We start from the raw sequence: 24,802 nt of genomic DNA, 5'->3' as shown, positions 1-24,802 counted from the left end.
TCCTTCGGAACTACATCTCCCATAATGCATCGACACAAACCTTTGATATCCCTCCGCCACTCCGGGTATTAAAAAGAAATTTGGTAAAACGTTTCTTTGTATCCCTACGGCTTCCAGAAATCTCCGGTGAGTGGTGCGGTAGTCGGTTCTAAGAGGAATCCCCGGTGTGAAGGGTACCGGAGAGCTCCGGAGAGGCAAATGAGGCCGGCGGAAGGACACAGCGGGGAGTGAGCCTGTCTGGTTTTCGCGCCTTTTTGTGTCGCGGAGGATTGTGGGAAGGAAGTGAAGTGAGGGGACTCCGGTTCTCCGTATAATAATAAGAAGATATGGAGAGGGAAGAGGCCGAGTCCTCCAACTCCTGGGACGGGGCTGCCGGGGACCAGGTGCGGGAGGAGCTGGAGAATTTGTGTGGAGAGCTGAACCTGGAGGAGGAGACGGCAACCCGAACCCTGAGCAACTTCACCCGGACCTGGAGCACCTACAGCCTGGAGGTCAGCCTGGGGGAGGGGCACCCCTTATATTATGGGGACACACCATACAATCCTACCATTACACTTACATTGGGGCTCTCTGATTGCTCAAAAGTTGACCTGGTGTGGGAGTATGAAATGCCCCATATAGGGGGCTGTGTGGGCCCATTTACCCCTCCGGAGTATTGCTGCATGTATTGCGTTGGCATGTATTGCGATGTGCTGCGTGCCTAATTTTTGGCAGCCCGGCCAGAAATCGGTCACCAGGACTCAGGAAATGCCATGCACTTAGCTTAAGGCTTAAAGCGTATCAAAATGCAGAAATTACACTTTACATGAAAGGGTAGACAACTCTTTTATGCAAGATAAAAATTCTGATGCAACGCCCTTTTTTATATAAAAAAAAAAGGTGCAGCACTACCCCCTTAATTCTAGGCGATAAATGGGAGCGCAAAGCCTCCCGGGATACCTGCGTCGCGCATCCCAGGAGGCTCTTGGGTGCTCCTTCTGCGCATGCAGCCTTTTCGTGAGAAGAGAAAAAATTGCCGGTCTCACACATGCGCACTGAGATCAGCAAGTTCTTTTTCCCAAACTTTGTCACCCGATCTCGCGTCTGGGTCGGGTGACGTAGGAAGAATAACCCTTAAGAAGTGGAGAAGATGGCGGCTCCTGGTGCGCTGGCTCGGAGATGGATACCGGGACAACGAGGGACACAATGAAAGAAACCTCCAGACCGATCGACTGCGCTGCGGGATTGAAGGTAAGATGAGGGGCCGCAGTTGCTGTGGCGTGAAATAGAAGAGGTTGCGGGTTGCAATAAGAGGGGTTGTGAGATTGCTGCGGGGTGCAATGAGAGGAGGGGATGCGCGATTGCTGCTGGGTAAAAAGCAAGAGGTTGCGCGGTTGCTGTACAGTGCAGCGAGAGGAGAGGCATCAAGATCAGGGACTGCGCAGTTGCTGTGGCGTGTATTGGAAGAGGTTGCAGGGTGCAATAAGAGGAGGGGTTGCTGCGGACTGCAATAGAAGAGGTTGCGTGGTTGCTGCAGGGTGCAATGAGATGCACTGTCAGTATGACCTGAGTAGAAGACTGTTGGGTGAACACACAAATATTCTCTGATGCAATGGAAGAAATCCTCACTCTACGCTCCAATCACACAACTAACACACCAAAAGTGACAAATATTTGGTCACATGACTAAAAAGAGGAGATCCTTTAGCACTTTGTGTATTGAAGTTTATGGATTGAATGCATCAGCTGGAAACAAGCAATCCCTATGTACAGACACAGATATTTCCGGTCACACCAGCTCTGAGTATTTCATACATTTATGTGGAATTGATAGAAAACTGAAGAAAAAAGTTCAGCCTCACACACGTGTGTTACCTTCATCCTGGCACACTTGGAGTACAGCGGGATCAGACACCTTCTATAGCCCATCACAAAACATAAGGTGAAAGGTTTTTAGTCCTGGATCACCCAGGTTCTCTCATAATTGTTTATCTTCTCCAGTCTTGGAGAGCTTTAATAAATTAGATCCATCGTGAGAAAACATAAATATATCATCAGCATTGCCTGGTTATCCATATGTATGGTAAAGAAACATCTGGGCATTGTTACTTAGTGCTTTATAACACGGCTAGTTAGCGTGACACATGTGTGTTAAACATATAATATACATGACACATATTGAGGAAAACCTATACTGACCATGTGGATGAAGCATAGTATAGTGATGCATATAAAACTTTTATTTTGTGTTACAGGGTGACATGAAACACTGGCTTGCGTGCGCATTGTATGCGGAATGTCGGAAAGGAGTAATACCAACAGTTGGTAAAGGTATCATGGAGGGAAATGGAGTTTCTCTTACTCGTATTCTCCGTTCAGCCAAACTGAGGTATGAAATGTCATTTGTTTTTACTTTTATTAAAAAAAAGACTGTCTGTATAAAATATAGTTTGTGCAGCTTTCATGAAACACACTAAGAACTTTGGTTTCTTTTTTTTTTTTTTCATGCAGTATTGTTTTTTCAGTATTGCTTGGAAAAAAAGGTTATTATTCTCCAAATGTTTGCCTCATTGCTGTGGTTTTTCTTCAGAAGCTACATGCAGCATCCAAGAATGATTCCCTGGCCAAACAGACTTGAACTGAATTTTTGGGGGGTAGCCAGTTGAAGCAAAATCACACTTAACCTTTAATCCCAAAGATCTGTCTATCCATTGGGAGCTTTCTTCGCTTGGGTCCCGGTATCCTCCTTTGGCCCGGCAGCCGCCATCTGCTTCAGTCTTTTTCTGGGTGGTTCTTTGCACATGACCCAATCTCTCACTGACCAGGCTTGAGAACAGATGACATAAATGGAATGCACGCTATGCATGCATGAGATGGGGCATGCCCAGAAGGAGCCGCCAGAGCCTCCCGGGATGAGTTCAAGTCTGCTTTAACCTAACTGTATGCACAGTGGCTCATAGGTTAGCACTCCGGCCTTTGCAGTGCTAGGTGACAGGTTCGAATCTCAGCCAGGACACTCTCTGCATGGAGTTTGCAGGCTCTCCCCGTGTTTGCATGGGTTTCCTCCGGGTACTCCAATTTCCTCCCACATTCTAAAAACATGCAGTTGGGTTATTTGGCTTCCCCCAAAATTGACCATATACTGTATTAATGACATATGACTATAGTAGGGACATAAGATTGTGAGCTCCTTTTAGGGACAGCTAGTGACATGACTATGGACTTTGTACAGCGCTGTGTAATATGTCAGTGCTATATAAATACTGTGTAATAATAATATTATTAACTAATTGTTTCTGGAGCAGTTGGGGAAAACAGAAGTGTCTGGTGGAAACCAAAATAGGGAGTACCTGCAAACTTTGTGCAGATACTGACCTGGCCAAGATTCAAACCTGTTACTGGAAGGCAAAATACTAGTCACTGTGCTGCCCTTTTGCAAATTTCATTTAAAAAAAAAATGGAGATGGGGGAGACTGTGCAGCTGCTGCTGGGGTTGCTACTGGTTACCACTCCTAGAAGTTGCCAGTAGGCACCCGGGAATTGTACATGGAGCGTTGTTTCACCTAGTTTGAACAAATACTAATAAAATACATTGCATGTGCCGCTTATGTACAAATAATTCAGATTTTATTCAAACTCTTCAGTTTGTAATAGCAAACACAGTTCAGTCCCAGTATTCTCTGTCACTCTCTGTATCTGTTATTTGCAACTCCTATTTAATGTATGGCGCTGCCTAATATGTTGGCGCTATATACATTTTGTTTATTAATAAAAATACCTTTATTGAGGCCACTTAGAGTTGTATTGGAGCTACTCCAGTTGAATGCCAAATTAACATTAAACATCTATTTTTTTTTGCTCTCTTTAATAGCCTGATACAATTTTTCAATAAAATGAAAAAGTGGATGGACATGTCAAACCTTCCTCATGGATTCAGGGAGCGTGTAGAACGTCTGGAAAGGAACTTTGAAGTTTCTGCTGTAATCTTCAAAAAGTTTGAGCCGATATTCATGGACATGTTTCAAAACCGCCATGAAGAGCCTCCTAGATTGCCCCGGAGTAGAAAACTGAGGTAATTTAGGGTTTCTCACACTAACAGATGTAAAGTTGGTAGCAGACTTTGGGTATTACTGTTCTGCATGGATTAGAAGTAAAACTTTTTGGTGTTTATTTGGGTTTACAGACAAGACATTGTCTTTGATTAGTGAACCCTTTTATATTTGTCTTTTAGGAAGTTACAGTGCAATGTAAAAGACGTCTTCAACTTCTGCTGGACTTTATTTGTATATGCAAAGGGTAAGTGCAAGTTTGTTATAGTTAATACATTTCCTTTTGTTGCTGCTTTGCTATGAGATTAGTTGACACCTTGAAGGTTTTTCAGTGTTTGGCTTATAAGAACAAATGTGTTCACTGTCTTAATTTGAAACCATCTGCTGGTTTTACTGGGTAATCTGAACACTTTTCGCATCATTTCATGTTCCATTTCTTTTTTTAGGAAATTTTAGTCTGATTGGCGATGATTTGGTTAACTCTTATCACTTGCTTTTGTGCTGCCTGGATTTGGTTTATGTTCATACTTTGCAGTGTCCCCATAAGGACGACCTTCTGAATCCATCATTTACAGGTAAGTCTTGTGAATTCTAGTCATTGTATGTAAGTAACAGATATTAGTGGCCACACAATGGCTTGCTCTTTACCATGGCATTGCAGTTATTTTCTCCTATTGCTCACTGGTGGAAAAAAGGCTACACAATTGTCGTTGGAAAGGATCTTTCATGATCCTTTACAACGACAAAATACTGCACGATGCATGAACAAGCGCTGTACATATTATTATTATTATTATTATTATTATTATTATTATTATTATTATTATTGTTAATAAACACTGTTTATATAGCGCCAACATATTACGCAGCGCTGTACATTAAATAGGGGTTACAGATACGGACAGTGACACAGGAGGAGGAGAGCGGGCCCTGCCCCAAAGAGCTTACGACCTAGGAGGTTTGGGAAGTAGCACACAATAGGAGTGGCTATATGTAGTGGTGAGAAGTAATGAGTGTATTAAGAGACAAAAAAAGATAGATAGGCAAGTTTGAAAAGATGGGTCAGCGCCCTTCTGCTCTTTGGAGGGGGGAGAACGACGGAGGGGCACCTGCTGCGTTTACTCTCCCTTTACTTTCTTTACGATCGTTCCTCATCCATCCTCTGTGGATCTGCCAGGATGAGAATCATCTGAGGTGTGTACGTAGCCTAAGAGATCGTGAGGAGTGTTGTGCAAATATGGTACCTACAGGTTTGTTATCATTGGTTCTTCCCCGTGAGCTATAGATACTTAATTGAGAACTCCATAAATCACTGATTCTATTCAGAATATGCTGCATTTATTTTTTTAAATTTTAGCCCAAAGACTGATATTGAGCTCAGTTTACCAAAATCCAAATTTTATGTAGTATATTATAGTTCGCTTACAGGGGGTTTCTAATGCACCACAGAATGTGTGATGGCTGTATACATGCAGCTGTTCATTTCAAACACTAACAGCTGACCCTGATCATCTGGATTAGTATGACATTAGTGTGATGCTAAACCCCACTTTTCATGTAGGCCTTTGTTTATTTAACTTCACTCTCATAGCATAGTGTTGAGGACTCCTGGCTACACCTTTCTGTTTTATGGTAAACAAACGGTGCCAAGTCAATTGTATTACCAATGGCATTGATTTCTCAACAACAAGGTAATTCTTTTTATTTAATTTGCAGCAATTCATATGTATTGAATTGGGCCTATTTCAATACATGAAAACCCCAGAAGGTTACCTGTTCTGAGAGCATTATGTGGGCCTTTATGAACTTCTGATTGCATTGGATGCATGACTTTTTGCTATACATAGAATATATGTGCAGATTACCAAAGCCAGCTTTACATTTTTCTTTTAAGTCGGTTGTTCAGATGATGAAGGTAGAGGAGTAGTAGAGGAGTAGTATGACAATCAGTTAGCAGTTGTACAAGGGGTACTTCCATATCGGGCCCTGATCACAAGAGCTTGATAATGCAATCTAGAACTTTAGACATGGTTGTGGAGTTTACCTACTATAGGGCCCAGAAGTTTCTGATGCCTGTCCTAGCACCCTATTTATCTCTCCCAACAAGATTTCTTTACTTGGTCAAAAAGTGATACTTGTAACTTCTACAAAAGAGAGAGAAAACAGTACCTTTCTGCTGGACAGGAAGTGTATTATAAATGGTCAGGTATCACATAAGAATATATTTACAATGTTTTGTATCAAAATCATAAATCTATTGTTTTAAAGGGGGCAAAGTAGAAACACAATTATCTCTTTATATTATACAACCTAAGATATAACCTTCTTATCCTTTTTTTTTTTTTTTTTCTAAATATATATCCAAACTAATTAGAAGAAAAAAATGTGATATAATAAGTAAAATAAAATAATTTTTGCAAGGCAATATTGTCAAAAAGAAAGGCTTGATTACCAAAAAAAATTATTGCAGAAATACCTCATTTGCAGGTGCAGGAGCTGAACTAACTCAAAAGCTCAAAGTTGAGGTCAGATTGATCTTAATTTGCAGTACTCTGATGTTAGCCAGCATATTCCATAATACATAAATCTGCTTTTGGATACCATGTGTAAACATTGGTATGCACCTAATCAAAGGTTACCAGTTTATAGAAAATTTAGAAGCTGTTCAGTCGTCTGGGGTAAATTTTTGGCTCTGAGAACAGGATTGGGAAAGACACATGTTGATGGGCCTGGCTTCTTCACATCCCAGTGCCTTTTATAGTGTTTACCTCACCAACACTAAAATAAGATAGAAAATAAAATTAGGATGCTTCTGTTATATTAATAATCTTTGTACCTTTGTAAACAGCAAAGCTGCCGATTCCTGATATGGAGGGCTTGGATGAAGATCCTCCCTGTACTATCAGTGCCCTGTGTGAATACTACGATGGGCTTGCAGTGGAAGCCAAAGGAATAAAAGAGCATTACTTCAAACCTTATATCTCAAAGCTCTACGACAGAAAGGTAATAAAAAAATGTTTGCATTTTTTTTTTTTTTGGTTTGTGGTTAATCTTTCTTTAGTTGCTAGTCCAAGGTAAACTTGCTGGTACCTGGTATCGGTACCTGCTGGTATTGGAAGAGAATGTGGGGTGTGTACAGAGCTTGTAGTTCCATCCTAGTGGATCCATGGATGACGAACGATGAAAGTGAAGGGAAGAGACTACAGTGGGGTTCCGCTTCGTCGTTCTCCACCTCCCCTCTCCATGGAGCAGAATGATGCTGTATGCACAACGCTTGTTCATGCAGTGTGCAGTCTTTTTTTTTTTTTTTGTTGGAAAGGATTATTGCACGTGTGTACCCAGCGTTATTGAGCCTCAGATTGTATAGGTTTTACAGCTAGGAGGATGAGCCCTAAATAAATAGAAAATCATTGAAAGGCCATAGTGACAGCATCTCTATGTAATTTTCAATTGCAAATATAGTAAAATACATAGTAATTCTGTCAAAAACTTCTTGTTGGATGTAACTCTGCCTGTACTTTACAGAAATCCTAAACAGTGTTATCTGCCTGTGTTCTCCTCATTATATGGAGATGAGGTGAAGGCTTACTTTTTGTCTAAGAAGATAGAGCTGTGCAAGGTGGAGAAGTTTTGCATTTTTGCATATTTGATAACATATATTTATAAAGGCCGACAGCACTCCACAATAAATAGGGGCTACAGATAGCAACCCTGCATATATATTAAGTACAAACAATTACATAGGGTAAGATGACCCAGCCTAACTAAATTTACAATCTGAGTGGTGGGTAGCATAATATACAATAGGTAGGGGAAATAAACTGTTGCTGATTAGTGATGGTTATGATAGAGAAGAAGGTGGTTAGAAAAGTTTTGAAAAGGTGGGGTTTAGAGGTTGTTTAAAAGCAGAAGTATGAGCAAGACTAATAGGACGATGGGAGAGCATAAGGGCGGGGGGCAGCTCTTGAGAACTTTAAATTTGTGCATAAGAGGTCATTTAGAGGTAAGGAAAGGGTGGTTAGGTATGTATTTATGTATCCAGTCACAAATGTGAAGTGATTTATAGACAAAGCACCATATCTTGAATTGGATTCTGCCAGTAGTGAGATTTTTAGAATGGCATGTAAGTAATAGTAGGTGGGATACCGAAATCTAACGTTGGCATATTCATGGTAGTTTGTAGAGGCAAACTTCTTCTAAAGAAATAGCAGACAAGATGGAGTTTCAGTAGTCTGGGTGAGAGATTAGGGATGTGTATGAAACTGACAAATAGGTTTTTCCTCCCTACTAATGTATATAAAATGTGTTTGGATTTTGTGTCTTAGTTTGTTTTCCTATTCCATTTCAGATTCTTAAAGGAGACTGCTTGCTGGACCTTTCTAGTTTCCCAGATAACAAGTAAGTGCATAAAATGTTTACGTAGTAACTACATAAAAGTGATGTCCATTGACATCAGTTTGGACAGAATCTATCTGGTAATTTGACGATATCTAACTGCTGCTTTTTGTGTAGGGAAAAGCTGGTTTTGCTGCTGGTTGTGCCACAGAAATGCCTTACAATTCTGTTGAGCAGAAGGCTAACATTGTCTTTCAGGGTTAGATTGAGGCTATTTTAAATCTGGATGCAAGGAATGAGATAAATTCAAAGTCTCTGCAAAGTATTATACAAGTTTCGGGAAATATTTTTTTCTCATTGTCATTTGCACTTTAATTTATAGCAAAGCTTTGAACCGAGAATATGAAGAGTATGTCCTTACTGTAGGAGACTTTGATGAGCGTGTGTTCCTGGGAGTTGATGCAGAAGAGGAGATTGGAACCCCTAGGAAATTTACCACAGATCTCCCTATTGGCAACTGTACACCCAGGAAACAAGTGGAGTCCAACCTGCAACAACATTTTGAAAAGGTTGGTCCTTGCAGATGTGTGTTTTCAGTGAGCATGTCTCATGGGAAGCTTAAGAGACTTATTGATTAGTACATAGTTATTCAATGTACCTTTCCCTATGAATAGCTTAAAGTGAACCCATACAAATAATGCCTTTCCCTAATCCAGCAAGATCTCAAATGTGTGGCCTCTTAGGAGGTGCTGTACATCCGACTGGCAAAGTTAAGCATGCTCAACACACTTTTCATTCAGTCCTAATAACAATAAGGAAAGTCAGGCGTACAAAGTTTATAGGATTGAATGGAGATTGCAGAGTATATGCTTGAGCTTGGAGAAGATTTTTACCAGCACCTGTGCTGCAACAAGGAAGTCACACAGCCAAGGTCTGGTCTGATAGTTAAAATCATAAAAGGTTTAACACTGATATTCGTTCCTTCTGACCCTAGGAAGGACCCAAACTGTATAGAGATCCTTGAAGTCTGTCCAAACTGGCACCAAACCCCAGCCTTACTGTTTAACGGACATGTAAAAGAAGCTTGTTGACCAGCAAAGGCTTTGACATTGAATTGTTAAATGTCTGAGCTCAGTGCCAACTTGCACAGAACTCAGTGTGTCAGAATGCATTCTATTCTGCAGTATTTCCAGTTTGAGAAGTGTGTTACATTTAATACCATGTAAACAGGAAGTCTGCACAGTTTTATTTAGCTGAAAATTATTTTCATAAATATGTTAGAATATTTTGGCTGATTATGATATTTCATTCATCAGAGGCGATGCTTTGCTCCTTCCACTCCGCTGACTGGTAGAAGATACCTGAAAGAAGAAACCATTATTATCACTCCGGTGTCATCAGCAACACAGTGTGTGAGCAAACTGCAGAGCATGGTGACTGGACTGAGAAATTCTCCCAGTGAGCAGCTAAATAATGTCTTTAAGTAAGTACTATTGGATTTGATGATGCTTATTAAAATCTTTAGCTGGCTTTTCTTGAAGAGGTTCTGCAGACAGAACAATGGAGGCTATCTAAACCTATCTAGCTACTAGCCTCATGTAATCTGATGTACAGCAGTGCTCAGGCTGACAGAGTGCTTGGCATCTAAAAAGGAAAAGAGCAGAAGGATTCTGCTGCTCCCATCACTTTCCAGTCAGCAGTCTAGTCTAAAGGTAATGTAACAATTGGTGTCCTACATATATGTGGTATAAAACAATCGGATAGGATGCCAACCCCAAACAAATATATATTTTTTTCTTTTTTAAACAAAAGGATAGTAAACAAGGGTTTTTTTGGCATGCAAGAAATATGTTTACTGCGAAATAGCATAGTTGCAATACTGCAACAATAGACAATAAGCAATGCTGAGGCCATGTAATGGCACTAGACATCTTAAGATCTAACCAATCAATTATTGGAGTAAGGCTAAGTAGACACGTGCAGTGGTTCTCGTCTGATCTGCTCAGAGCTGATATTGGACGATAATCGTGCATTTGTACAGTGCTGCTCGACTAAACAACCGTCTTTGCGGATCCATGGGCAATCATATTGCAAGTGAAGGGGAGAGCGCGCAGTGGTGTACTGCTTTGTTGTTCTTCCCCCTTCTCTCTCCATAGAGCAGAATGATGCTGTATATACACATTCGTTCATGCACCGTGCAGTCGTTTGTCGTTGGAAAGGATCTTTCATGAAAAATGCACGTGTGTACTTAGCTTTAACTGATGTGTTTTGCCCAATGTAGGCTTCCTCAGGGGTATTAACACCTTTGTGAAGGAGGGTAGGGTAATATCCCATGGTATATTGGTGAGTTCATAGACTGGTTGACCCCAGAGGAAAGGGAGGTGGATGGTTTTTGACTCGCATGTCCCATGATATAGTGGTGAGTTCATGGACTGGTTGGCAGCAAGGGAGACAGAGAGAGAGATGACTACCTTAATAGAGGCAGAAGAGAAGTACCAAGTCAATATGATTATCAACAAAAAAGTAGGACAAGGTGCATCATGTCTCACTGTTGGACAAGCATATTGACTTCGTACATACTGCCATGAACTGTCTGATACAAGCATGTACTAAATGTGTGCATGTCACAACCAACATAGTGGCTGGGTGACCTATAAATACTCCTCTCTTCTCATTACAGGTTATGTGCTCGCAACCCAATAGAGAACATTCAGATTATTGTAAAGCATATCGGGCAGAAGTTTTGCCACCAGTACACACAACCATCAGGGGATCAGGCTGGTTCTCATATGGGTAAGAATTATAGAAATACCTCAGCTTTGTAATAAATCGATTTGACTTTGTCTTCTAAATAGCTGCATCATATTTTTAGTTGCATTTTTTTGGTTATTGCTAAGGCTCCCTTATTCAATAATTGTTCCCCATTTTCACTCATAGGTGTTCTCTATTTTCTAAATGTTGTATTTGGCAGATACATAAAACAATATCAATATTTTTTAGTCTCCTAAATGCTTTTGCCAAATTTGCTGTTGAAGGCTTGCTGGTTTCTTTACATGCCTGTCACAAATTTTTTTTGTTTGATGTCGGAATCATGTAAAATATTTATGAAAGCATTTTTTTTTAATTTGAGAATATAGGATAATCAAATGGCTAATCCAGATTTTTCTGTTTTCAGATTTTGCAATCAATCGTTGGAAATTGGCAGAAATTTTATATTACAAGGTTTTGGAGTCGATAGTTCTCCATGAAACAAGGCGACTACATGGAAAAGATTTAACTGTAAATTACCGTTTTACTTTCTTTTTTTACAAGTTTAAATTTTGTCATTTCTGCATTTTGATGAAGCCTCTACACGATTTTGGCTTCTTCGGATTTATTAAATCCTAAAACCTCACTCTTAGCAGTGCCATATTTTTCCTGCACATACCAGTGAGCACATTTGAAACACTTTTTCATAACCATTGAGTGACACAGCACTTTTCTGTAGTACTTGGCAGTTGTAGAAATGTCAGTAGGCCCAAAAAGTGTGCCTTTAGCCAAAACGGTAATGGGCACCCTGTCATTGTAAAGTAAAAGGTTTGTGTTTGCAGAAGGAATCTGCAATCGGGAAGTCCCCACTCTGAAACTAGCAGCCCATCAGTGCATAATGGCAGCTTTTAGTGGGAGCTTCAGTTTTTGTGTTTTTTTTCTGCATAACAGCCCATTTGACAGATGGGATAACATGAGACCTACTCATGGTACCTACAATGAGATATTAGAATTTTTTTAAAATTACTTATAAACTGTTGGTATTTCATGATGATGCATGAGGGATAACCTGATCAGTGAGATGTTTGTTTTCTGTATGCCAAAGAGAGTTTTTCATATTTCATTAACAATAATGTTTTCTGTTCTAGGCTCTGCTGGAACAGGATATTTTTCACAAGTCGCTGGCTGCTTGCTGTTTGGAAATTGTTCTTTTTGCATACAGTTCCCCACGTATTTTTCCTTGGATCATCGAGGTTCTCGAAATAAGTCCTTTTTATTTCTATAAGGTAAGGGATACAAGCATATAAATGAAAGTAAAAACCCTGAATCTATTTTTTCTTGTAATGATTTAAGTTACTGTGTAGAGTGAGAAAATGCTTTCAGTGTCTAAAATATTCTTTGCCCAGGTTATTGAGGTGTTTATCCGCTCAGAAGATGGGCTGTCAAGGGATATGGTAAAGCATCTTAATACAATAGAGGAGCAGATCCTGGAAAGTCGAGCATGGACGAGTGATTCTGTTTTGTGGGAGTTGCTTCAGGCTACAGAATCTGTTCCAACATGTGAAGAGGTAATTTTTATTTTATGAATCGTAAGCGTATTACTATATGTTTATAGTTAGGCTGATGAACATCATCACCAAATCATTTATATTTTTGGAGACTCTGTAGGTAATCACCATATATCCACATCAATAGTATTACTGAAGATCATTTCTATGTGTGCTTGAATTGCTAGGACTTCTGCAGCTTTCCGATTGATCTCTCCAAAGCAGTTTTTTTTCCCCTTAGATTATTTAACACCCTCATTTTCTCAGTGCTGACAGGTGGGGCAGGTATTGAATTTATCTTTGTTTACAACCTGTTGAAAGCCTACCTGCTTGAAGCCTACTACATAGTAGTACATAGAGGCAGCATAGAAAACCATGAGCCAGAAGGCAGTGTCTGCCTGAAAGAAGCTGTACCATGGTAGCCTCTGAGCTAGCTGTTCCAACAGAGCTAATGAAACATTTAACTGGTACAGGAATGAACAGCACAACCATAGTAAAGCTTTTACGATTAGGTAAAGATTACATTTTGCTTTTTGTATCTCTAGGTTATCATACCCAGCAACTTTGAAACTGGCAATGAAGCTGGTTTAGGACACCTTCCTATGATGCCAGCTTCCCCAATCATACATCCACGTTTAAAAGAGGTCCGCACAGATTTTGGAGGCTCCTGTAGGAGAGGTAACCTTGCTGCTGGATAAAACAGTTTTGTTCCTATTGTCTTTTGAATGTGTGTGATTTGGCATGTAACACTTTCAGTGCTTTAAACTGCTTTCATTTTTCCTTAGAGTCACTGCCCTTGTCTCCGTTATCCGTTCACGAACGGTATAACTCTCCTGCCGCTGGGAGTGCCAAAAGGAGGCTCTTTGGAGACGATGGACCCAGACAGTCACCAGTTGAGAGACTGCACACCACCCCAGAAATGACTAGAATCAAAATCATCCCCAGCCAACCACTTGAGCAACTGTGTATGTCACCAGACAAAAGTATTCTGTCCGGAGATAGGCTGAGCGTACCTTTAGCAGGTAACTAATGAAAACTTTGCATTAGGGCCTTTTATGTGACCATTTCTATTAAGAAAAGCTTTGTGTTCAATATGATAAATTGTTTTTCAGGTATATCTCATGATGGTGGACGCCCCTCCTCTCCACGAATTGAGCAGGGAATTCAAATCCCCCTTACTGCTCAAGCCTTAATCAGCCCCTCCGCAAAACGGCAGCCTATCCGTAGTCAAGATGGGTGCCCCCCATCTGCCAGCAAGCCCAAAAGAACCGGTTCTCTTGCTCTCTTCTTCAGGAAGGTTTGTATAAACTAAACATATGGATTTTAGCTAAATTGAAGATTTCATTATATCACTAACATTGGATAATATGCTTTGCATACTTTTAGGTTTATCACTTGGCAAGTGTTCGTCTGAGAGACCTGTGCCTAAAACTTGATTTGTCCAATGATCTGAGGCGTAAAATCTGGACATTGTTTGAATTCTCCTTGGTTCACTGCACAGACCTAATGAAAGACAGACATCTTGATCAGCTGTTACTATGTGCCATCTACATCATGGCAAAGGTTGGATTTTTTCCTGTGCCGATTGTTAGTTTTTACTACATTATCATAAGTTTTTGATGCTGGTTTTTGTTTTTTGCTTTGTCCACAGTCTGTTGTAAAGTTCCACAGTGTAATATAGTTCACTTCAGTAGGTAAAGGGGAAATAAAAAATGTCTTTTGAGGGATCACCAGAACCACTCCAATAAACAATTGTTTGAATATTGTAGAATTTGACCGAATCTTCACAACAAGCTAAGAGGAATTCCTAGATGCCCTATGACCCAGGACACAATTTAAAGTTGCTCTCTTAAGCTCATCAGCAAAGAAGAGTAATGCTTCTTTTGAATTGGTGATGTGTCTTTCATAGGCTGTCCCAAAGTTAATTTGTTGTAGTTGTGTATTATTTTAAAGCAGGCCTAAACTAAATATTTATCCTTTACGTAAAAGGCTATACAACGGCAGTGATTAGACAGAATGGGAGCGCAAAGCCTATGTCACGCATCCCAGGAGGCATTTGCTGCTCATTCTGCGCATGCCCTGATCTCAAGCATGCCCAGAAGAAGCCCCTTCTTTAATGCAAGAAAAAAAATTGCTGATCTCCTGCATGCGCAGTGAGATTGGCAATCTTTTCCCCCATCTACGTCACCCGATCTCGCACTGCGCAAGCACGAGATTGGGTGACCTAGGAAGAAGAACCCAGAAGAAAATAGATGTCGGCGCTGGGCCAAAGATGGATACCGGGCCGACGCAGGACTGAAATGAAGAGACTTCCTGAAGGATCTGTGGGATTAAAGGTAAGTGTATTTTCTTTATTTTAAGTTTAGTTCTGCTTTAAACAGACCTTAATGACTTTGGTTCATCAAAGCCAGACATGACCACTCTGGAACTAGTATCCAGGCCAAAAAGCAAATGATTGTCAACTTCTAGCAGGAGCTTCTCTGCTTTTGTTTTGGCTCCAATATTTTTTTTTATGTTAAGTAAATGACTTAACAAGATGAACAACACGGGGTCTATTTTGTTTTTGTCCTTTAAAACCTGAAACCTGGCTTTTATCGTTTTAGCAGCATTAGATTTTTTTTACTAGCATTTAATTATTTATTATTGGTGATCTCTTATGACATTGCAGATCACAAAAGAGGAACGGATGTTTCAGGACATTATGAAATGTTACAGAAATCAGCCTCAAGCTCAGAGTCACGTAAGTTTGTGGTGTTACGCTTCTGACTATTGTTCATGTTCTAAATCCAGTTCAGGAAGGGTATTTAATAAAAATGTGAAATCATTCTGTCTTTAGGTGTATAGAAGTGTATTATTGCATAAGGTTCCTCAAGAGGAAAAAGGTGAAGTTGGAGGCATCCAAGATGTGGAAATGATTGACTGTGGTAAGAAAAAAGAAAAGATATGTTCTAAAATATTAAGTAAATTTAGGCAAAACTGGAATGTGTGCATGTGTTTTATATATTTTTATAAATTGGTAAATAGTATTGCGGTGTTCTTTTGAAACCATCAAACTGTTTATTTATAACCATATCAAATTTTAATTTCTAAATACCCAATCTTAGCATGAACTGATTCTGAATGTACTTTAAAGGTGTTAGGTTTGTGTGGGTGAATCCACAAATTCATTGGTTTAATAGCAATGTAATTCTCAATTAGTCCAGTGGGTGGTGTGTTTCATTCACAATGAATACAGGATAAATCTGTTGTGAATAAAAAAAACAACCAGGTGCATTATTAATATTATTAATAATAATAAACAGGATTTATATAGCGCCAATATATTAAGGGGATGCAAATGACAGAATAATATATTCACCAATGTTGTATTTGGCTGGGGATTCCTTAAGCATTAAGTGTTTCTTTTGAAGACAGCACTGCAGACATTGTAATATTGAAGGCTCCATTTGTCTACCTGAAATTTTAGTAAGATTAGGTTTACTAAACAGAGACCACAAGTTTTTGTTTCAACCCTTTTAAAGCAAAGAAACATCTCATTTAGTCTATTTAAGAAATAAGAATAATATTTAATAAGAAAATATTCCCTACCTCTTAGTTTGTAAGCTGGACGGGGTTCTCTCCTCCTGTGTCATTGTTTGTATCTATCTTTCATTTGTAACCCCTATTTAATGTACATTGCTGCGTAATATGTTGGTGCTTTTTAAATACAGTTTGATAATAGTAAGGGAAACAAATAGTTTTATGATGTTTTGTGATGTGCTTTTATTTTCTTTGACTACCTAACCTTTCTCTGCTAGGTGTACTCTTGTTTAATAATTTTTACCATGATTTTCTAATTGTTGGCATTGTATTTTGAAAGTTTTTTTGTGTGTCAATGCACAACACCATATCCTATGTATTTGTCTCCATTGAAATCTTTGTGTCTCTGTAGAATCCAATGACTCTCAGAGCTCAAGCCATGCTGGTATTGGTACTGATGACCAAGCAGATAGAGGAGATCTCATTACGTTTTATAACAATGTCTACGTGGAGCGAGTTAAAGCGTTTGCACTGAAATATGCCGCCAGCAGCAGCGAACATGTGGTATGAGCTTTATTATATATCATAAAAAAAATATGCCTGGTATAAAACACTTTGTGTCCAGTAACAGATCACATGGCATTTCATCATCTGTAAAACTGCACACATTTATATAACAGCTTATCTTGTGTATTAAAATAAAAATCACTACTGAAATTAAAAACAAAGCCGAGCTTATTTACTTGCTATCTGCAGTATTTTATCTACAGTTTTAACCTTGTCATTGTAGATAGAAACTTGGTTGTAATACCTTGTTCTTCAACAACACAGACAGAAAATATTATTAGCATATTGCTGTGTCCCTTTAATAGGGGGACAAACCACCCAATGGGGTCTGTTTGATGGTAGGAACAATATTATCAGTTTCCAGGCTTTACAAATTCTAGGCAGAGGAGAGTTTCCTTTTCAAGGCTTTTAGTAATTGGCAACCTGGGCGCTTGCTAAATATTGAAAATAAAGCTACTGTCTCCTAAGATCAGGATGCAGCAATTTCTGACTTGAGACAAAACACTTGCAGAATGCTCAGTGTACTATCTTTCAATGTAGCGTTTACAACAATAAATTCCACTCACTCAAAGTGTATTCAGCTAAAAAGTTTTACCTGTTCCATTTTGTTTTTTAACCACCTGAGCATTACACTGAGGTCTAGATTTCTGTACCAAAAGTGATCCACTGTTTTTCATGACATTTTTTTTCTTTAAATTGTAGACCTGTAACTTACCAGTTATGTACTTTGTATTAATTTTATATTATTTTGTATTGGATTGGATACGCAAGTTTGTATCCAATCAAATACAAAATATAAATTTGAATTTCCAAGTTATTTACTTTTATTTTATTTTTTGTATTGGATTGGATACAGGAGTTTGTATTGAATCCAATACAAAATGAATGAATGAGTTTCTATTTGAATTTCCCGCACACGCGCCGACGTCTTCACGCACGCAGAAGCCTTCCGGTTTTTTTCTCCGCCGGACGGCTTCTCGCTTCAGAGATCATCCGGCGCTGGACGAAGACGGGCGTGGACGATCAGCGGGACCAGGTAAGATACCGGCCGGTATCTTGTGTTCCGCCGGCCGGTATCTTGTGTTCCGCCGGCCGGTATCTTGTGTTCCGCCGGCCGGGCGGCGGAACGCAAGATGCCGGGCGGCGGAACACAAGATACCGGCCGGCATCTTACCGGTCCCGCTGGCACCCGACGCTGGAGAGGGAGATCGGAGGACGACGCTGGAATAGGAAAACAACGCTGGATGTGCACAGCGGGACCATCGAGGTAAGGATGTGACAAAAATACGGGGTTAACCATCCTAGCCATTTTTTTTTGCCCGGCCTTCGTACGGGCATAACGGCTAGGTGGTTAATCAGTTTTTCAAATGTAAATGGTGTTGTAAACATATTTGTCTTTAATACAGGCTGTATGTTTTGTTTTTTCCTTTACAGTTTGTGTTTATGTATATGTTTACTATAAATGTTTTTTTTTAGGTTGTGGCCCCTCCTCTGTCTCCATTCCCAAGTATCAAACAGCGGCCACTCTCTCCTCGCCGTGTGTCCCAGCAGCACTCCATTTATGTGTCCCCACACAAGAACACTAGTTGCCTAACCCCCCGCACTGCTCTGTTCTACAAGTTTAATGGAAGTCCATCAAAAGTAAGTAGTTCCTGCCATTAAAAAAAAGAAAGTCAATGTTCAATCCATATAAATTACAGCTATAAAACTTTAAGGTAATTAGCTATGAAGCTTTTTCTAATGTTTACAGTTTTAGGTCTGATACATTACAGGTTTACTTTAACACCTCACTTAAGAGGCATGTAATTTCCAGAGATGCATCTAAAGCTGATGGCCCACTTGTAATCTTTTGGCTAAGACATGATCGCATAAACCCTTTAGAGCTTCAACTACCCACCTTGTCAGTCACATACCTAAATACGTATCCTAAATTCTTGCTCTATGTGTCTCTGCCCTTCACTGCAAAGCACAATCTATGTACCCGTCAATTCATGAGGATGATCTCAAACATACAGAGTATGGTTACTCCAGAGGTTAATAGTGGTTCTGTGAACAATGAGCAATTTGTAAATCTTGGGGTCAGTTTAATAGATACCAGTGTCTTTTTTGGCTGTCTGTAAGGTGACGGTCCACGGTGATATACTGACCTCCATACTAAGGTACTGTGAGCTGTGGATACAGTAAATATAGGAGGAGGTTCCCTGAAGACTCGAAAGTTGTTTTAAGGGTTCCTCCATGTTAAAAAGATTGAGACACTTAAATCTAGGGTGTCGTCAACCCAGAAAAAAAGAGGACAACAGGCAGTGGCTAAATGATCAGCATTTAGGTTTGTGGCTTACACTGAGGGGGGGAGGGAAACATCATAAAACCACTTCAGAAAAAGTTAAGTAATCCTTTAATGTCAAAAACAATGATATGCCTATATTAAATATACTTTGTGCTCCTACCTCTAATCTCTACCCGCTAAAACAGCTGTTGCTGTAAAAATTATCAGGATGAAAAATATACAGGCATCACGGTGGCACAGAGGTTAGGACTCTGACCTTTGCAGCGCTAGGTCCCAGGTTTGAATCTCGGCCAGAACACTTATCTGCTTGGAGTTTGCAGGTTCTCCCTGTGTTTGTGTGGGTTTCCTCCCACATTCCAAACACATACAGTTATGTTGAGTGGCTTCCCCCAAAATTGGCCTTAGACTGTATTAGGAACATAGGATTATGGTAGGGACATTACATTGTGAGCCCCTTTGAGACACAGCTAGTGACATGACTATGGACAGTGCTGCATATTATGTTGGCGCTATATAAATACTTTGTATTAATAATACTTCCAAAACTGTTCAGCACTAAATTGCTATCAATACAATAAGGTGCATGTAAAATAATCTTGTCCTGTTCCATTGTATGCTACACAGTTTAGGCCTATACTTTGTCTCAAGTAATGTTTGTTTGTTAAATTGTGGGAATACACTGTTAACATTTTTTGGCAATGTGTGATACTTTGCTCATACTGTTGATATATTTCTTCTTTTTTCTATTATGTAACCTACTGCCAATTAACCCTTATTCAAACTTCTGAACCTCTCTTGGTCTATTATACCAAACCATAGGGGTCGGCAAACAAGAACCTAGGGAGTAAGTTCTTATTGGTCACCATACTCCATAAACTATTAATCATAAAATTGTTCTTTAGTGTTTGTTACACCACCTCCCTTTTCCTTGGTAGTGAACATAAAGGTGAGTTTACCATCCGCCCCAGCACTGACCAGCTCATGCTCTCCAACGTGAATTGGTATTAGGAAGACTTTTGTCCTGTTGAACTTACTGAAATGTGTATAGTATAACTCTATACTACATCTCTGGTTGGTGTGAGGCCTGATGAATTTACAATTTTTTTTCTCTGGTCTTTTATTTTGGCAGCACTGCACATGTAGCATACATTTATAAAAAGCCATGCTGTATTGGTTTTTATCATTTGTCTCTTGTCTCACAGTTACTTTCCTCTTTCAATTTAGAGCCTTTATGATATAAACAGCATGATCAAACAGGAACAGCGGAGCCGTAAGCGAGCCATAACCATTGACAGCGATTCCGAGTCCCCTGCTAAACGATTGTGCCAGGAAAGTGATGACGCCTTGCTAAAACGTCTTCAGGATGTTGTGAGCGAAAGAGCTAACCACTAATAGAAGTTTGTCTGGGTGCCTTATCTATGTTCTTTGCACTATGTTACAGCTCTGGATTCTACACTGGGACTTAAGGGGGAAAATGTCATTCCCGGGCTACCAAATGTTTAAGTACAACAGTTAGTATTTTGATTTTTGTGGGTTTGACCAACATTTCCACTTGTCAGAGAGTATTCTAAAGGAGTCTTAACAGTGTTAAAAATCTTTTATCTCTTGTTGATGGCATCAATTCCCCATACGTAAAAATATCACAATGTGTAACTGTGTGCAGACATTGTGATATCCTAAATCGGGTGCTAAAGCAAGCAAGTTCTCCCTGAAGCATCTTGATAAGCACAGGGTTTTTCTGTATGCTTTTTATTCAGGTGGGCGGTGCCTAAGAGGCCCAGGAGTTACCCCCGGGGATTTCATTGTTTTATTTTGCACATTTTGTACCAAACTTGTACAAAAAAACTTTTAAAATTCAAAGTGTCGTTCCACCCGTATTAGCTATTACCTTTTTTATGCCCATTTTGGAGCTTTTTGTTTCCACACTGTGGTATAGAAAGCAAAAATGCTTGTTTTTAAAAAGATTTTTTAAAAGTTTAAAGGCATGAATTTAATACAAAAATACAAAGCACAAGCACAAAAAATTGCAAGAAAAATATTAGTTGATCAGTCAACAATCCATTAAGTTCCCAATTTCTTTTTTGGGCTGACAACATAGTAGTATTGTACATTGTGCTGTAAACCAAAGCAGACTTGCCACCCCTGTCTTGGCTCTCACCTGAAGAACCACAAAATGCCTTACTTTTCTTATCTCCATAACAAAGGATGGTGCTTTATAGTTCAGTGAAGAACTTGGCGGATAATACTATTTGGGGTTTTTGGGGAAGCACTGTTGTCAGTTCACTACAGGAAATTCACTTCTGTGGAGGGGGAGCTCACTGGTGATCTGGCAGAATCAACATGAATTTCTTTTTACTTTTGCAACAAAGATGTATTTTCTTTGTATCCCCGGACACTTTAAAGGTTTAGGAGCCCTGGCCATAAAGTTATGCGATGTTACATATTATGATATAAATGAAATTGTATGCAAGCTTTTTTCTATAAAAATGTTTTTGCAATTTATAGTAAGATTTTATAATTCACTTGTTGGGACTTTGTTGTTCCCAGGACACTGTAGCTTTACCAAGTACATCCAATAGCTATAGATGTCAACCTTTTTATTGAAACCAAGTAGTCTTCTGCAGCAAACACTTCACCAGTTTTATCTTACACTTTTTCAATCTCATCCTCTCTTGACTGGCTCATTTTACTTAAGCTAGGCAATGTTGTGTAGTATCTACACGTTTTCTTATTTCCACAATACCTTTTTATGGATTGTACATAATGAACCGCTTTGCTGGGATTTTTACGTGGAGTGATTAAAAACTCTTTTAAGAGTCCCAGGTTTCTTATGAAATTTGCACACGTTTGTAAAAATGTACAATAAACTATCCCTTTTCTTTCATTCTGTTGTGGGATTCATTTTATATAATTATGTTGCATTTATTTGAGGTGATGAGGTTGTGAATAAGCAGCAATATAATTCTGAGACAAAAAAAGTCAACTATACTGCATTTTGTGTGAGTACATATTTATTTCTACATTCTTTCTCTGCCATATTTATGTACTGATTTTTTTAATTGGTTCCTTTGTTTCCTGTATCACTATAAAAAAAAAAAATCCATCTCTTAAAATCTTTTTTTTTTTTTAATTGGTCATGCCAAAAACATGCATCACGTCTTCAAAACCTTCACATGCGTCACGTCTTCGAGTTACACCCTTCCTTGTGGCTTAATCTTAGAGGTGCAGCAAGTTCTTTGCTTACTAAAAATGCCAAATAGCAAATGTAAGTTGAACTTTGTAACAATAACCTGCAGAAAACAAATGGGCCATTAAAAATGGGCAATTTTGCATGATATGGAAAAGCTGTCTTCCCCTGGCGATGCCGGCCAAGCATGTGCGTCCCTGGCTTGTGAATGTTGGGGACGCGAGGCCAGGGGAAGCTGATGCTGGCCAGGCATCTGCATCTGGCTGGGGGGGGCGGGACCAGGTGGGAAATTTAAAATACAAAGTATTTTTTAAATGACTTAATATGCATATCACCAGGGAGGGTCATGTGCTAAAATGTTTCCTTGTAAATAAAAATATATGGATTTTGTACGCGGCTCTTCGCACTTGGTGGCATGCCCTGACTTGTCAATTCTTCCAATACTCCAAATCATCATAACTGCTCTTGAAACCCAGGGTTTTAAATGGGATGCTTGAGACAGATTGTAACGCTCACATGCCATTTTAGAAGGTTACAGCCAAGCTGACGTTGATGTTAAGTGATCAGTAACCAGGCTTTGAAGCAGTCATTGTCAACCAGGGTTCCTCCAGAGGTTCTTAAACTGCGGCTGCATAGTCCTGGGTCCAGTGCTACTTGCAACAGACAGCAGCTGGACACCTATGATGTTTTAGTTATCTTTAAGGGTGTCATTGTGCCCACTTCTTTAAGGGATGCAGGAGGGGCATTTTACTTCTGATCACCCAAGAAAAGTGCATTTATCGGGGGTTTCTCCATCCCTAAAAAATAATCAAAGGTTCATCAAGGGCAGCCTTTCACAACCTTAATCCCCATAGGAACCTCTGGAATGTCCAGGTTTCAGGGAATCCCTGTTATACCAATGCATTGGGTGTCAGCAGAAAGAAAATACCCCTGTGTTAGTGGTCATTTGGAAGAATGTTCCCTTTTCTATGGAAGGTCTATCAACCAAGACTCGAAGAAACATTGGCAACCTTTGCAGGAACCCTGGTTGATCTAGGGCAGTGATTCTCAACTTCCTCCAGAATATGCTAGGGATTCCTCTAGCAATTACTGCCTCTCAAGTTAGTTACCACTGACACCAATGATCTATTTCAGTATCTTTTAAGGGTGGCATTCTTCCCACTGGCCAACATTGTAAGAGACATTCATCCCATGGGCCACCGGGCAATGTACCATCAACTGAGCATATCATAAAAATTGGCAAGGGTTCCTTGTGACCTGAAAGTGATTTTAAGGATTCCTCCACATTAAAAGGTTGACAAAGGCATTTCTATGGTATGCTAGCGGATTACCCGGTGTTGCCCGGGTATTTATTTATTGCAATCCTCTGTTATACAGAAAAAGGAATCAAATAAAGCTATATTGATTTTCTTGTCTTTGGTGTTTCATTTTCTTTTTTTGCCTTTGATTGCACTTGGCCCATTGCCTTACGTTTTCATGAAGGCATTATTACAGGCCAGAAATTTGTAAAAAGAGCCCAAAAAAAGTATGTAAAAATATAATACACATACATGCAAATTTACCTCTGACGTATACCACAACACTGTACAAAGATCAGCATTGCACTCACATAAGTCTGAGTCATATGTCTAGCAAGTTTGGTTTAAATGTCTTGATGCGTCTTCGTAGTGATGACATACATACATACATACATACATACATACCAATGTTATATATATTGAATTTATATAGTTCTGACATATTCCATAGTGCTGTACAATGAAACACTGCGCTAGACCCATCAGTCTCTGTACAGAGGAGCTGACACTCGAATGTGCCCCCACACTCACACACTATTATACATTTATATACCCCTGACATATACCACTGTACAAAGATCAGTAGGGTCCTTTGTCCAGCAAGTTTGGTTTAAATGTGTCTGCGTTTCCCAGTAATGGCAAGTTTGGTTTCCTAGTGATCACCAAATATAGCTCTGACATATACCACAGCCCTGCATAAAGATCAGCAGACTCACATGAGTCTAAATCATATGTCTAGCAATTTTATTTTAAATATCTCAATGCGTTTCTGAGTGATGACATACACCCATCCAAATATAGCTCTGACATATAGCACAGCGCTGTACTATGAACTATGACTGGTGCACTCACAAGAGTCTCATTCCTATGTATAGCAAGTTTGGTTGAAATGTCTCCATGCGGTTTCGTGTAATGGTGGAACTATCACTCACTCACACAATATATTTATTTATATGTACAATTTACAATATACTAAATATATAAATATATATATGAAGATCTGTGGTTCATAAATAGGTGACATGGTCCACCAGAGATGTGAGCAATACCTTCTCTATTGAAGGAACATCAATGGGAATTTATGTGAAATTGTTGAGCAGAGTGCTTTATAGCAAAAATGATCCTGCCGGCTGCAAATGTCTCCTGCCTAGGCAATGTGTCACGGACATCACTGCTCCTCATGGGTGCTCACCATTCCAGGACACAAAACATATTTTTAAACATCCATTGCCCCTGTGCAAGGCATTGGTCAGACCACATCTGGAATATGCAGTCCAGTTTTGGAC

At 39.5% G+C, this 24,802-nt stretch overlaps 1 protein-coding gene across 1 annotated transcript; it reads left to right on the top strand.

Moving 5' to 3' along the window:
* The first annotated feature begins 48 nt into the window (after positions 1 to 48).
* RBL1 (RB transcriptional corepressor like 1) lies at positions 49 to 21,915 on the top strand. Its single transcript, XM_072403655.1, has 22 exons — positions 49 to 491; positions 2,235 to 2,368; positions 3,851 to 4,051; positions 4,211 to 4,275; positions 4,475 to 4,603; positions 6,877 to 7,031; positions 8,377 to 8,426; positions 8,746 to 8,932; positions 9,680 to 9,846; positions 11,044 to 11,156; positions 11,539 to 11,642; positions 12,260 to 12,397; positions 12,518 to 12,679; positions 13,204 to 13,336; positions 13,444 to 13,680; positions 13,771 to 13,955; positions 14,045 to 14,221; positions 15,327 to 15,398; positions 15,495 to 15,582; positions 16,590 to 16,741; positions 18,221 to 18,385; positions 20,256 to 21,915. Exons 1-22 carry the CDS (start codon positions 327 to 329, stop codon positions 20,421 to 20,423), a joined length of 3,147 nt encoding a protein of 1,048 aa, XP_072259756.1. The 5' UTR covers positions 49 to 326; the 3' UTR covers positions 20,424 to 21,915.
* Positions 21,916 to 24,802: the final 2,887 nt, after the last annotated feature.

The sequence above is a fragment of the Pyxicephalus adspersus genome, chromosome 3, assembly GCF_032062135.1.
Source record: "Pyxicephalus adspersus chromosome 3, UCB_Pads_2.0, whole genome shotgun sequence".
Lineage (NCBI taxonomy): Eukaryota > Metazoa > Chordata > Amphibia > Anura > Pyxicephalidae > Pyxicephalus > Pyxicephalus adspersus.
This window is presented reverse-complemented; position numbering and strand designations above follow the sequence as displayed.

Coding starts and splice junctions, on each gene's coding strand:
- RBL1 (XM_072403655.1), top strand. CDS start 327: ATGGAGAGGGAAGAGGCCGAGTCCTCCAACTCCTGGGACGGGGCTGCC. Junction 12,398..12,517: donor GTCCTTTTTATTTCTATAAG/GTAAGGGATACA, acceptor TTCTTTGCCCAG/GTTATTGAGGTGTTTATCCG. Junction 14,222..15,326: donor CCATCTACATCATGGCAAAG/GTTGGATTTTTT, acceptor ATGACATTGCAG/ATCACAAAAGAGGAACGGAT.